This window comes from Hyla sarda, chromosome 7 (genome assembly GCF_029499605.1).
Source record: "Hyla sarda isolate aHylSar1 chromosome 7, aHylSar1.hap1, whole genome shotgun sequence".
Lineage (NCBI taxonomy): Eukaryota > Metazoa > Chordata > Amphibia > Anura > Hylidae > Hyla > Hyla sarda.
In genome coordinates this window covers 33,289,827-33,304,620 of record NC_079195.1, presented here as the reverse complement: position 1 = coordinate 33,304,620, position 14,794 = coordinate 33,289,827, and the positions used below count along the sequence as shown (strand labels likewise).

Here is a 14,794-nt window from a genome sequence, read left to right as displayed (position 1 = left end):
CATGCACATGTCCTATATATTATTAGGATATGAACAAGCTGATAAATGACACTCAGCTGACCAGTTGTCATAGATGAACAAATTTATGGAAAGATGTTTCAGGAGGATGTACGAGCTGAGAAATTACCTTTTTCTGACATTTTATTAGATAATCCAGTATAGTGCATGTGCTTTGTGTCTATTCCCAGCGTTCTGTGTTTGCTTTTTTTTTTCACATTCTTGTGCCTGGTTAATTTATCGTTTAATACTTTGCTTTTGTTCTGGTGAATTTCAGGGAATGTTCCCAGCCAAAATAAAAAAGCTTTTAAGCAGCGAATCCTCAAACTGTTACCCTGCTGCGGTGCTAACACCACTCCCTCAGTCAGTGAAAGCAAGTGACAACTTTCTCTTTTATTATGTATGTCTGTACGTCTTACTTGTATTATATGCCATACCTGTGCCAGCCTTAAAGGGTCATTCCATTTTGAAAGAACTAACACAAAGTTGCAGCAGAACCTTGCAGGAGCGAAGATATATAAGCTTTTATGTAAAACATGTATTTTATTTTAATTTTTTTATATTTTATGACTGCTATGCCCATTACTAGCTGAGTACCCCGCGTTGCCTGGTCTTTCTACTTAAAGGGGTTATCCAGGAAAAAACTTTTATATATATATATATATATATATATATATATATATATATATATATCAACTGGCTCCAGAAAGTTAAACAGATTTGTAAATTACTTCTATTAAAAAATCTTAATCCTTTCAGTACTTATGAGCTTCTGAAGTTAAGGTTGTTCTTTTCTGTCTAAGTGCTCTCTGATGACACGTGTCTCGGTAACTGCCCAGTTTAGAAAAGGTTTGCTATGGGGATTTGCTTCTAAACTTGGCGGTTCCCGAGACACGTATCATCAGAGAGCACTTAGACAGAAAAGAACAACCTTAACTTCAGAAGCTCATAAGTACTGAAAGGATTAAGATTTTTTAATAGAAGTAATTTACAAATCTGTTTAACTTTCTGGAGCCAGTTGGTATATATATATATATATATATATATATATATATATAAAAGTTTTTTCCTGGATAACCCCTTTAAACCTTGTCGAAGAAGAAAAGCAACTATAATCTAAAAATTTGAGCTCTTCAGAAGACTGGAAAAGCTGGGTGACACGCATACTGCATGCCACTCAGCTTTTCAAGTCTCCTGAAGCCCCACAGTAATAGGCTGCTTCTGCTCCCTGCGCTCCTCAATGCAGCAGTATTGCCATGCCCACTCCCTGCCCCCACATTGATGTCTTCTCTTTCCCCTTACTCTCAGTCCACAATAACTATTCTGTGCCCCTAACTGCTGGACAGTTAAATAATACTTTACCATGAAATTAGTCAAGTGGAAGGATGTTTCAAACTTTCAGGTAATCTCCACATTGCAGGAGTGGGAAATGTACCAAGTTCAAAATTATCTCCAGCCGTTCGGAAGTGATGCTGGAAAATACATGATGCTATAGATATATATATATATATATAGTATACATATGGGATGCATATTTTTTTAAATCAACTGGTGCCAAAAAGTTAAACAGATTTGTAAATGACTTCTATTAAAAAATCTTAATCCTTACAGTACTTATTAGCAACTGTATACTACAGAGGAAATGTTTTTCTTTTTGGATTTCTCTTCTGTCACAACCACAGTGCTCTTTGCTGACCTCTGCTGTCCATTTTAGGAACTGTCCATAGCAGGAGAAAATCCCCATAGCAAACACATGCTGGTCTGGACAGTTCCTAAAATGGACAGCAGAGGTCAGCAGAGAGCACTGTGGTTGTGGCAGAAGAGAAATCTAAAAAGAAAAGCATTTCCTCTGTAGTATACAGCCCCTAAAAGTACTGGAAGGATTAAGATTTTTTTAATAGAAGTAATTTACAAATCCGTTTAACTTTCTGGCACCAGTTGATTTAAAATAAAAAAAAAAGTTTTCCACCGGAGTATCCCCTTTAAAGGGTAACAGTCATAGGTTAAATTTGAACCGTTCCCTGGTTTGGAGACTCCATGAGACGCCTCATCATACTGTCTGTCCTCTTGTTCTGCCCGTTTGTTTTTATGTTATTATATAAAATGAAATAAAGGAAATAGGATAAACGAGTGTGGTGAGGGCTCCATCGCTATTACTAGATTTATACTTGGGTTATCCAGGTTATAGTCAGACTCATCTCTTCCCTAGGATGACATGCATATTACAGTCTGAACCATAATGTACAATATTCATTCATGAAATCTTTATTTGCTTACTAATATGAAGTTTGCCATGAGCGATTGAGCCGGATCCACTACAAATTACCTGACATGGATGAGAGCGGCTTTAATCCCATTTAATGATAGATTAATCCCCTGGCAGCAGGCAGGAGAGGTGTAGTATTCTGGGTCAAGCCGCTCGTGTTACCATGTACCTTGTTCATATCACACTTGCTGGCACACGCTTCAGTCTGGTGTTGGGTTTCCTGCCCGCATGGTCCTTACCTCAGGACGAACTTAACAAATAAATCTAAAAATAATAATAATTCTAAAAAAAGGCACAAAGAGAACCTACAGCTCTATATATAGTACTGATCCAGATGCCTCTGTATTGGCTTTACCATGTGCAAATACAAAAAAAAAACTTCAATGGGAGACATATTCAAAACCTATGTAATTCATGCTCCAACTGTCTCTCAGCCAGGCTAGACAAATCCAAGGTGCCATGTCGGCATGTCGATTGAGAATTTCATACTGGGGTTTATCAGCTTGAACACAGTCAGTGGTGGCTCAAAGCAATTACAAATACCCTGCGGCTGATGTATCATCTTTAAAGGGGTTATCCAGGAAAAAATCTTTTTTTATATATATACATATCAACTGGCTCCAGAAAGTTAAACAGATTTGTAAATTACTGCTATTACTATTACTTCAGTACTTATGAGCTGCTGAAGTTGAGTTGTTCTTTTCTTTTCTGTCTAAGTGCTCTCTGATGACACCTGTCTTGGGAACTGTCCAGAGTAGAAGCAGTTCTACTCTGTGCAGTTCCCGAGACAAGCAGAGAGGTCAGCAGAGAGCACTGTTGCCAGACAGGAAAGAACAACTCGACTTCAGCAGTTTTTAAAGGAGTATGAGCCTTTAAAAACGTCCTGTAATCTAGAGGAAACCTGACAGCACGCCCACTTTTGAAAACTGGAGTGCACGTGTAAAAAATTTTTTTATAAGTTGTGGTGAGGGTGTGATGAGGGCAGATTGCATTAACCCCTTGTGTTCGTGATGCCAGGGCATGGTTTAACCTTTTCACCACCCGAAGGTATACCACTTGATCCTGGGCTAAGCACGGGGGCGAATAATAACCCCGACGGCAAGTTAGGGAACAACGGCAGCTTTACTGAGATAGACAGATGTAACAGTCTTAAAAGTTTAACCAGGCCCAAGGAGGTGACCAGGGACTTCATAGACTTTAGGGCTCGCTGGGACTTGTAGTGGACTTGGACATTTTGATGCAGGGCCACGCTGACTTGACACAGATTAAAGGTGTTATCCACCATAAGGTGATTTTAGTACGTACCGGGCAGGCAGTAATGGACATGCTTAGGAAAGATCTGCACTTGTTTTGGGGCTAAATGGCTATGTTCTTTTTTTGACTACAAATCCCATAATTCCATTTTCCTCCCTCCCACACATCCCACACATCAGCCACCCCACCCATTGAGCCCACCTGACAGGGCAGCAATGGTGCAGGGGTGCAACTCCTGTACTGGGCCACTACATAAGCTTTAAAAAGGTAGTGAGATTTTCCCACCACACACTAAGTTTTGAATGTGTCCCCCACTGTGTCCATCAGGTTTGTATCATCACAGCATGTCTGACCACTGAAAAGCTAAATAAATTTAACGGAAAATATCTAATGCAAGTGTGAATAGAGCCTAACTTATAATTGTTTCCTGGGTAATGATAGATATGACCCCCAATACAGTTCATAAACTGGTATTTTATTGTCCTGGGTGCCCTATCAGAAGATTGATATATAGTGTGTCATTAAAGTATTTAGTCTTACTTTTTAATTTGTGTTTGAAATCTCTGCTCTTTCTGGAATAAGGAGTCCAGTGGGCGGTCCAAATCAGTGACTGACAGCTACCTCTCTATACATATTCATGCAGGGAGAGTTGCCATTAAAGTGTACCTGTAGTCAACGAAATATTTTTATATAATGCAGATAATACCATTATATGTATATTTGTAATATACATTGGTTAAGAAAATTTGTATATTTTTGGGTGAAATAATGTTGTCCCTGCAGCTATTGTCTGATGTCTCTATGAGGAGTCCAATTACAGGAAGTTTAGGTGGGACAAGCAGGGCTCTGTGCAGGCTCCTGGCTTGTCAATCATCCTGATGTGTGAGCTGGGAGCATGTCACAGAGCCTTAGTGCACAAAGTCCTGCTTGTCCTTAGTGTACAGAGCCCTGCTTGTCCTCAGTGTACAAAGCCCTGCTTGTCCTCAGTGTACAGAGCCCTGCTTGTCCTCAGTGTACAGAGCCCTGCTTGTCTTCAGTGTACCGAGCCCTGCTTGTCCTCAGTGTACAGAGCCCTGCTTGTCCTCAGTGTACAGAGCCCTGCTTGTCCTCAGTGTACAGATCGCTGCTTGTCCTCAGTGTTCAGAACCCTGCTTGTCCTCAGTGTACAGAGCCCTGCTTGTCCTCAGTGTACAGAGCCCTGCTTGTCTTCAGTGTACCGAGCCCTGCTTGTCTTCAGTGTACAGAGCCCTGCTTGTCCTCAGTGTACAGAGCCCTGCTTGTCCTCAGTGTACAGAGCCCTGCTTGTCCTCAGTGTACAGAGCCCTGCTTGTCCTCAGTGTACAGAGCCCTGCTTGTCTTCAGTGTACAGAGCCCTACTTGTCTTCAGTGTACAGAGCCCTGCTTGTCTTCAGTGTACAGAGCCCTGCTTGTCTTCAGTGTACAGATCGCTGCTTGTCCTCAGTGTACAGAACCCTGCTTGTCCTTAGTGTACAGAGCCCCACTTGTTCTCAGTGTACAGAGCCCTGCTTGTCCTCGGTGCACAGAGCTCTGCTTGTCCTCAGTGTACAGAGTCCTGCTTGTTCTTAGTGTACAGAGCCCTACTTGTCCTTAGTGTACAGAGCCCTGCTTGTTCTCAGTGTACAGAGCCCTGCTTGTCCTCGTGTACAGTGCACAGAGCCCTGCTTGTCCTCAGTGCACAGAACCCAGCTTGTCCTCAGTGTACAGAGCTATGCTTGTTCTGAGTGTACAGAGCCCTGCTTGTTCTCAGTGTACAGAGCCCTGCTTGTCCTCAGTGTATAGAGCCCTGCTTGTTCTCAGTATACAGAGCCCTGCTTGTCCTCAGTGTACAGATCCCTGCTTGTCCTCAGTGTACAGAACCCTGCTTGTCTTCAGTGTACAGAGCCCTGCTTGTCTTCAGTGTACAGAGCCCTGCTTGTCCTCAGTGTACAGAACCCTGCTTGTCCTTAATGTACAGAGCCCTGCTTGTCTTCAGTGTACAGAGCCCTGCTTGTCCTTAGTGTACAGAACCCTGCTTGTCCTTAGTGTACAGAGCCCTGCTTGTCTTCAGTGTACAGAGCCCTGCTTGTCCTCAGGGTACAGAGCCCTGCTTGTCCTCAGGGTACAGAGCCCTGCTTGTCCTCAGTGTACAGAACCCTGCTTGTCCTCGGTGTACAGAGCCCTGCTTGTCATCAGTGTACAGAGCCCTGCTTGTTCTCAGTGTACAGAGCCCTGCTTGTCCTCTTGTACAGTGCACAGAGCCCTGCTTGTCCTCAGTGCACAGAACCCAGCTTGTCCTCTGTGTACAGAGCCCTGCTTGTCCTCAGTGTGTAGAGCCCTGCTTGTTCTCAGTATACAGAGCCCTGCTTGTCCTCGTGTACAGAGCCCTGCTTTTCCTCAGTGCACAGACCCCTGCTTGTCCTCAGTGTACAGAGCCCCGCTTGTCCTCAATGTACAGAGCCCTGCTTGTTCTCAGTGTACAGAGCCCCGCTTGTTCTCAGTGTACAGAGCCCTGCTTGTTCTCAGTGTACAGAGCCCTGCTTGTCCTCGTGTACAGTGCACAGAGCCCAGCTTGTCTTCAGTGCACATAACCCAGCTTGTCCTCAGTGTACAGAGCTCTGCTTGTTCTGAGTGTACAGAGCCCTGCTTGTACTCAGTGTACAGAGCCCTGCTTGTCCTCAGTGTACAGAGCCCTGCTTGTCCTCAATGCACAGAGCCCTGCTTGTCCTCAATGCACAGACCCCTGCTTGTCCTCAGTGCACAGAGCCCAGCTTGTCCTCACTGCACAGACCCCTGCTTGTCCTCAGTGCACAGAGCCCAGCTTGTCCTCAGTGTACAGAGCCCCGCTTGTCCTCAGTGTACAGAGTCCTGCTTGTCCTCAGTGTACAGAGTCCTGCTTGTCCTTTCTGTACAGAACCCTGTGTGATAACGGGGTGTGATGAGGGCAGATGTTGTTACCCTAGGGGCAGATTAATCCCTTGTATTCGTGACGCCAGGGCGTTGTTTAGCCTAAAACCACCCGAAGGTACACCGGTGGATCCTGGGCTAGGCACCAGGGCAAATAATGACTCCAACAACAAGTTACGGAGCAACGGCAGGTTTACTGAGATCAACAGATGTAACAGTGTTAACAGCTTAGCCAGGCCCAAGGAGGTGACCAGTGACTTCAGAGACTTTAGGGCTCGCTGGGACTTGTAGTGGACTTGGACAATTTGATGCAGGGCCATCCTGAAGGTATACCGCTGGATCCTGGGCTAGGCATGGGGCAATAAATCCTGTTCGTTGGACGCCAAAAGTTGTGATAGTGGGGTGTGATGAGGGCAGATGTTGTTACCTTAGGGGCAGATTAACCCCTTGACGCCAGGACGTGGTATATCCTAAAACCCCCCCGAAGGTATACTGCTAGAACCATGAGCTAGGCACGGGGGCAATAAAGACTCCGACACCAAGTTACGAACAATGGTAGCTTTACTGAGGATAGACAGATGGTAAAGTTTATACAGTTCAGCCAGGGCCCACGGAGGTGAAGAGTGACTTAGAGACCTTAAGGGATTGCTGGGACTTGTAGTAGGACTGGACAATTTAATGCAGACCATGCTGACTTGACAGATGACAGGGACTGACTTGACTCATAATGCTGTGACTTTAGCTTACTTGAATTGATGGTGGCTGCAGGACTGGACTTTGAGGTCTCCAACACTCTGGACACACACACTAGACGACTGCACTGGACCTCAGCAGGAAGCAAGAGCTCTAAGCTCCAAGAGAGAGAAACTAGCCACACCCATGGCTTATATGGGGGAGACTAGCAGGGAGCCCATAGCTCACTCTTGGGATCACCTGGTCACTGGTACCTGCTGGGTAACCAGTATCACATGACATAACAATATCACATGACATAACTCTTAAAGAAACAGCACATTTTCTAATACAATACACTGCAGAACATATGTACATGGGGGAAACAGGTGCAAGGGGCCATGGGGACACTAAAGGAGGCTGCCTGACAGGGAAATAAGGGTATGGGGTAACATCTCCCGTACTGGGCCACCACAAACTCCCCCTCTTAAATACAGTCGTTCTCGACGCCCAGTCCTGGAGGGTGGAGGACTGAAGTGGCCACTGGGGCCTAGTGACAGTTCCTGGGGCTTTATGAAAAATGTCCTTCACAGGTCTGGTTATAGAACAAGGTGGATTTCAACATAGATGAAACACGGTTTAATACTATCCGTGAACATGTTTTGAAGGCGTGTGACCCCGTGACGCAGATCCCTCAGATTCTGGGCAAATACATGGATTCAGCTAAGTTTTCTGACAAACTACCCCTAACTAAATCTTTGTATGATTACTATAACTCTGACGTTTGAGTGGATAAACTACCTTATCATCTTAAATGGGAACAGGAACTTGGTAAGACATTCCCTGTTTCTGTATGGCAAAAAGCCACAAACGACTTGAAATTAACCTCTAAATGCATAGCACACAAGGAACGATTATATAAACTAACCTCCAGATGGTATTTAACTCCAACTAAACTGAAAATCATGTATCCGGAGTCCTCGGATCTGTGTTGGAGGGGTTGTCACAATAAAGGCACTTTAAAGTATATTTTCTGGATGTGCCCCAGATTGAAAAAATTAAAGAGAGATCTGACCCTCTTGATTTACACAATTAACTAAGTCGACAGTGAAAGTTACGGACACACTAATCTTGTTCCATATGGGAGTGGATAGATTTGGTAAAGAATATAAATACCCCGTAAGTCATATAATCTCTGCCTTTAGACTGGTGTTGACTAGAAATTGGAAAAGTAAGGTTATCCCTAGTATTCAATATGTAATTGATCTGGTATCCGAATCTTATATATGTGAACAGGTTGGAGAGACAACAGAGGTGTCAAATGCCTTCTAGATTGGGAAACTTGGAGAGCTCACTTCCCTATAAGGGATTTTAATATTCCCTAGGCTTACAACACTACTGACACACTGATATACTAGCCTTCACTTATATTAAATGCCCTATCTTGCACTTGATTGATACATTTTGAAGACGGGGCCGGAGCCAAAAAGAAATAACTCTGAAGTGATCCTTGGGCTCTCTTATGTTACTAACGAGATATAATGATAAACTAACTTTTTCTGTTTTGGATATGAATAAAGGCCTTGGCCCTTGTATTATCTATGGATGGAAACGGAAAATAACGAGAAAGTTTCATATAATATTAGACAACAAATTTATTGCACCGGATAAGGTTTATCCTTTATTGTTTTTCCTTTGACTTTATTATTCCTTTGGTTTATGTTTACTTACCAGTTGCTCGCTATGAAATAATAGTGGCAATATACATAATGTTTTGTTTGAAAATTTTCAATAAAAATTATTTGAAAAGAACAAAGGTGGAAACGAGTCCATGTAGCACTGTAAATGTCCATACATGCTTTTTGGTTTGGTAAACAAGTGGGATTAACGAGCATTGTAACTGCTCTAGAAACACATTTTAGACCATAATGAACACAAGTTTGCAGATTGGTCTGCCGGAGGCTATATACCCAATGCTTTGGCTGCTGGGGCCCCTTGGTTCTTAACACTTTTCCCCAGAACTCAACAAGTAGTGTGATACTATGTAACCATTTTACCTCTGCATAATGTACTCTGCCTCTACACATGTCTTACTTTTAGTTTCAGAGGAACCCTCTGGCCAGTAGAGTACCCTGTACATAACTTATGGGTTCTTGGAAACTTCCGCAGCCACACTTTGTGGCCCAATTGAAGTGCTTTGGCAGAGGCATGACAATAATAGCCCTGTCGTTGTCTTTGCTGATTCTCGACAATCTTCTTGCCAACAATTTCTTTGGCTTCTTGGGTGCTTCTCTGGTGGTCAGAGACCCACTCCCGGGAGGCTTGCGGAGAGTTGTTGAACGGGGCTTGGAGCCCAAATGTTCCGTCTTTAGGGAGCTGTCCATGTCGCCCCATCATCAAGTAGAAAGGTGTAAACCCCGTAGTACAGTGGACTGTGTAATTATAGATCTCCAATAGTTCAGGCAGCAGTCGGGGCCACTTTTCTTGTCTTGACACGGAGGCTCCACGCAACATGTGAATAAAGACTTGATTGATGTGCTCACAGAGCCCATTCCCCTGGGGGTGATAAGCAGTAGTCTGGAGTTTCTTGCAGGCATGGAATTGACACAGTTTTTGGAAGAGTTGGGCCTCGGAGGCCATTCCATGGTCCATTAGGACAGACTCCGGTCACCCAAGTGTTTGCACCGATTTGGAGTAGAACATCTGGGCCACTGTCTTGGCTGTGAGATCTTTGACGGGAACAACGACAACCCATTTAGAATAGTGATCCACCATGGTGAGAGCATAGGTGTACCCAGACAGGGTAGGAGACAACTTGACATGGTCTAGCACACCCAACTGGTTAGGCCTTTCACTCTGGATGGAATGAAGGGGTGCTCTTGCGTCCTTGCAAAAGTTCTTGGTGATGTTACAGACAGCACATTCACTGCACCATTTCTCAATGTCGCTCCGCATTCCGATCCAATAGAATCTTCACCTGACAGTAGCTTTGATCACCAGAGACCGGATCCAAAGAATTTCGGTACAACAGTCCTTTGTTCACAAACAGTTGCTTCCTCTGTCGCCACAGACATTTCAGCTCGTAGTCACACTGGGGCTGGAGTAGACGGGTTGGTACCTTTTTTGCCAGAAGGTAGTCCAACAGATCCCCCATGACTCGACTTTCATCTTCCACGTTTATAGGTCTTCTTTAACCTTTTTGGACATGAGTTCACCATCCATGAGGGCGGTCACAACATACTGGTTCACGAACCTTTGTTAGAATGGGGCTTCTCCACGTCTTCCCACACGTCTCCGACAGGGGTTCTTCGCCGGGGGACATCCTAGACAATACATCGGAATTGACATTCGACTTGCCACTTCTGTACTTGATGGTTAAACTGTAATTGGCTAATCTTGAAGCCCAACGCTGATCAATGGCACCCAACTTGGCAGTGTTCAGGTGGGCAAATGGGTTATTATCCGTGTAGACAGTAAATGGCGTGGCGGCCAAATAGACTTTTTTACTTTTTGTTATGGCCCACACCAGGGCGAGAAGTTCCAACTTGAATGAGCTGTAATTCATTGTTCTTCTCTGCTCCTCACAGGTTACGACTGGCATAGGCAATTACTCACTCTTGCCCTTCCTGGACTTGGGACAAGACAGCTCCTAGACCTTCAAAACAGGCATCAGTATACAGCTGGAATGGCTGACTCTAGTCTGGATATGCCAAGATGGGTGGTTCTGTCAGCAGACTATTGAGAGCTCGAAATGCTGTCTCTTGCTCTTCGGCCCATTCAACAGGAAGTATTCCATTGTAGTTCTCCTTCACCGTACCCCGTAAGAGAGCTGTGAGGGGTTCTGCAATATGGGCGAAGTGGGGAATGAAACGTCAGCAGTAGCCGGCGAACTCAAGGAAGCTCCTGATATCTTTCTCTGTGCGCATGGTTGGCCAGTTCTTAACAACTTCCACCTTTTCAGGATTAGGCTGGACCTGAGGTTTAAGGAAGTGACACTTTGATGGTTTGATCTTCATCCCATGCTTGATCAGGACTTGGAAGACGTCTGACAGGTGGCTAAGGTGTTCCTGGTAGGACTTAGAATACACAATGACATTGTCCAGGTACAATAGGACAATTTGAAAATTCTGATGGCCCAGGCACCTTTCCATCAGATGCTGGAACGTAGCAGGGGCATTGCACAGCCCAAACGGCATACTTTTAAACTCATACAGTCCCATGGGTGTCACGAAGGCAGTCTTCTCCCTTTCCTCCATGGCCATTGGCACTTGCCAATATCTGCTGGTTAAGTCCAGGGTGGAGAAGTAAGCAGCCGACCTGAGGGCTGTGAGTGTCTCCTCGATCCTTGGCAAAGGATAAGCGTCCTTGTGTGTGACATTGTTCAATTTCCTGTACGACACAGAAGCGGATGGTTCCGTTCTTTTTCTTGACTAGGACAAGTGGTGGCGCCCAGGGGCTCTGACTTTCCTGGATTACGTCTACCTCTTTCATGTCGGCCAGCATCTTCTTGACAGTCTGATACATGCCGGGCGTGACCGGACAGTGTCTTTCCATGATAGGTGGGCTGTGAGGATTCGGTGCTGAATCATTGAAGTCTGCCCGAAGTCTGTGGGGTGCTTGCTGAAAGCCTTATGGTACCTCTTGGCAATATTGATGATTCCATTGACTTGAGCTACACGCTGTGGGGCCACCAGACATTTTGTCACAATGTCTTTCGACTCTAGGAGGTACAGCTGGGCTACAGTAGTGTATTTGGGCAAGACAGTAGCAGAATCAGACAGGTTTACTAACCGCATCGGGACTCTCCCGTTGGTGCCAGTGACAAGGCTTCTCACAGCTTGAACAAGAGGATGATCTTCCAATTGCATAGGTTCCAGCAGTGCTTGATAGTCTCTACTCTTGACTCTGAGACGTGCACGACACCAGATGATGGTCTCCGTGTTGGGTTGTAAGGTCACCAGTCTGATGTCTTGAACTCGTACCTTGCTTGTTGGCAAACTTCTGCTCCGCCTGTAGAACTTTCAAGTGGTGCTGCGCAGCCCGCTGGCCTGAAGGGACATACGGGGAAGAGCTGCATGCCAGGCATCTAATATCTCATTGAAACAATTCTTCATAATATTCATCCCCAATATAAACTCAGCAGACCCCTTATCTATCAAATTAGTTACAATCACTCCCTGCCCGGTAGAGTACTCTCCCAACTGAATGGTTGGCTCCCAGTATCCATGTCTGGGGACTGGTTGCCCATTACCCGCAATTACTCGGAAGTTAACATCATGCCAATGCTTATAGAAAACACTTTTAGGTATACTAGACACTTGTGACCCTGTATCTTTCAATACTTCCAACGGTACACCTTCTACAATAACTTTAACATAGAGGCAGGAGGCGACATAAAGTGAGAGTCCTGACTTAGGTCGTTCGGGAATTGGTCCTGATGACTGTTTTCCAGAGGGCCAGTCCGTGACCTCAGGGGAAATCCGTTTAAATCCCAGCACTGCATTTTCCAATGTCCTGATTTGTTACAATAAGTGCAAAAGGGTCTTTGAGTACCCGAGGGTCTATTGGATGGAGGATTAAATTGTAATTTAAATTGTGGGGAGCAGGGGCAGGTTTTCTAGACAGGGGCGGTTCATGGTCAGGTGCAGTGGCCCGGGTGGCAAGCTCTTTCACAGACTTAGTCAGTTGTTCAATGTCTTGCCTAACACTGTAAATCTGAGGCTGCGGTGGCTGGCAAAGTAGAGGACACTGGGGCGGGGACAGGTGACGGTGGTGGTATAGATCTGGCTACTGCCCCTAGTGGCTCTGGAACAGGTGTAAGGGGTGTACAAACTTCCTCTAACTCAGTCCCGGACTCAATCACTTGGATAGCCAGTCTTTTGAAAGCGGGAAAGGACAAGTTGGGGTTTTGGACCACTAACATTCTCAGCTGGGCTTTGTCCCACTTATTATGAGCCCCATCAATAAATCTGTCCATTAACACCTTATTGCCCTGCTCGGGAGTTATACCATCTAATTTTTGGACAGTCTCTAGAGCATTCTGTAGGGATACAGCATATGCTGTCAAGGTCTCACCTGACTTTTGTCGCCTTTCATAGAGCCAGAGATGTACCGCTGATGGAGAATGCGACTCAAATACCTGGTACAGTCCTTCAAAGATCTGCTCTACAGTTGCCTTCTCTAGCGCTGGTCTCTGGAGTTGTCCTGTGAGCAATTGCACCTGTGGATTAGGAGGGAAAGAGTAAAAGACAAACAAACTCTGGATTCTCTCTTTGAAATCCCTTAGAGGTCTCCATTATAGGCAGGGAGGACAGGGTTTCCCATGAATACCGATGCAGATGCTGGAACACCAGGACTGTTGATGCTGACTGCAGGTAGAGCTGGCAGGATCCTGGCTTCTGGGGCAGGTGATGACCTCGCTGCTGGAGATGAAGGGGCGCTGTCGCCGTAATTGATCTGGAGAGCTGGGTTCTGACATACTGTTGAGTTTTCAGTGCGCTGTGGCTTTGAGAAGACTAAGATGCTTTCCACCTTTAGGATGATTGCTGAAGTGTTGCAGTGGCTTGGACTTGACTGATGGGGATACTGTAATGGATGCTCCCCCTCTGTTTTGCAGGCACCCGGTTGTAATCCGTCTTGAGACCAGACTTGCAAGTACTAATGGGTTAATGCTAGCAGGTACTGACACCGGAGACTTAATACTGACAATCGTTGGTGTTTGCAGAGTCTTCGCTGCAGGGGGTGCTTGACGGATAGCGTCAGAGCTGGACGCAGCAGCCAGAACCTCCATTATGGCTGCGCCCAGGGAACTTCCTGTTTTGGTCCGGTCGACAAAATCTTCCTCTGTGCAACATAGGGCAGCTCTTTGGTTCCTCCTTGCTTGATTGAAGAGGTGTCACCGCTGGGGACTGACTGGGCGGAGCTGCGACCGCTCGTGTGTGCGGGAAACACCGGCCTAACTTAACCCTTTCAGGTACTACCTCTGTACAGTTCACAGTAGCAGATAAGTCTTTTCTTCACCTCCCTTCTATTTCACAAGTGCCACGAGTAAACCACTTTTCATTTGCAAAGTCCCATACACTTTCTGGTGCAGACTTAAATCGCATCGACATGTGGTTTTTGCAGACAATATTGGACACAGTTCAGACTAAGGGAGGACTTGTGGCATAAGGCTCACACCCATATCCTGTTCGTAGGACGCCAAAAGTTGTGATAGCGGGGTGTGATGAGGGCAGAGGTTGTTACCCGAGGGGCAGATTAACCCCTTGTATTCGTGATGCCAGGGCGTGGTTTAGCCTAAAACCACCCAAAGTTATACTGCTAGATCCTGGGCTAGGCTCGGGGGCAATAAAGACTTCGACGCCAAGTTACGGACAATGGTAGCTTTACTGAGGGTAGACAGATGGTAAAGTCTATACAGTTCAGCCAGGGCCCATGGAGGTGACCAGTGACTTAGAGACCTTAAGGGTTTGCTGGGACTTGTAGTAGGACTGGACAATTGAATGCAGACCACGCTGACTTGACAGATGACAGGGACTGACTTGACTCATAAAGCTGTGACTTTAGCTTACTTGAAATGATGGTGGCTGCAGGACTGGACTTTGAGGCCTCCAACACTCTGGACACACACACTAGGCACGACTGCACTGGACCTCATCAGGAAGCAAGAGCTCTAAGCTCAAAGAGAGAGAAACTAGCTCC

General features: G+C 45.6%; 1 protein-coding gene across 8 annotated transcripts in view; it reads left to right on the top strand.

The window, feature by feature from the left end:
* KCNIP2 (potassium voltage-gated channel interacting protein 2) overlaps nucleotides 1–14,794 on the top strand; it is a 530,818-nt gene that overhangs the window by 488,872 nt on the left and 27,152 nt on the right. The window contains exon 2 of one of the 8 annotated variants that reach the window (XM_056530653.1): nucleotides 275–370. The exons of the other annotated variants lie outside the window; for them this stretch is intronic. Within the exon in view, the coding sequence (XP_056386628.1) occupies nucleotides 275–370 (96 nt within the window). The remainder of the gene's footprint in view (nucleotides 1–274; nucleotides 371–14,794) is intronic. 8 annotated transcript variants of the gene reach the window in all.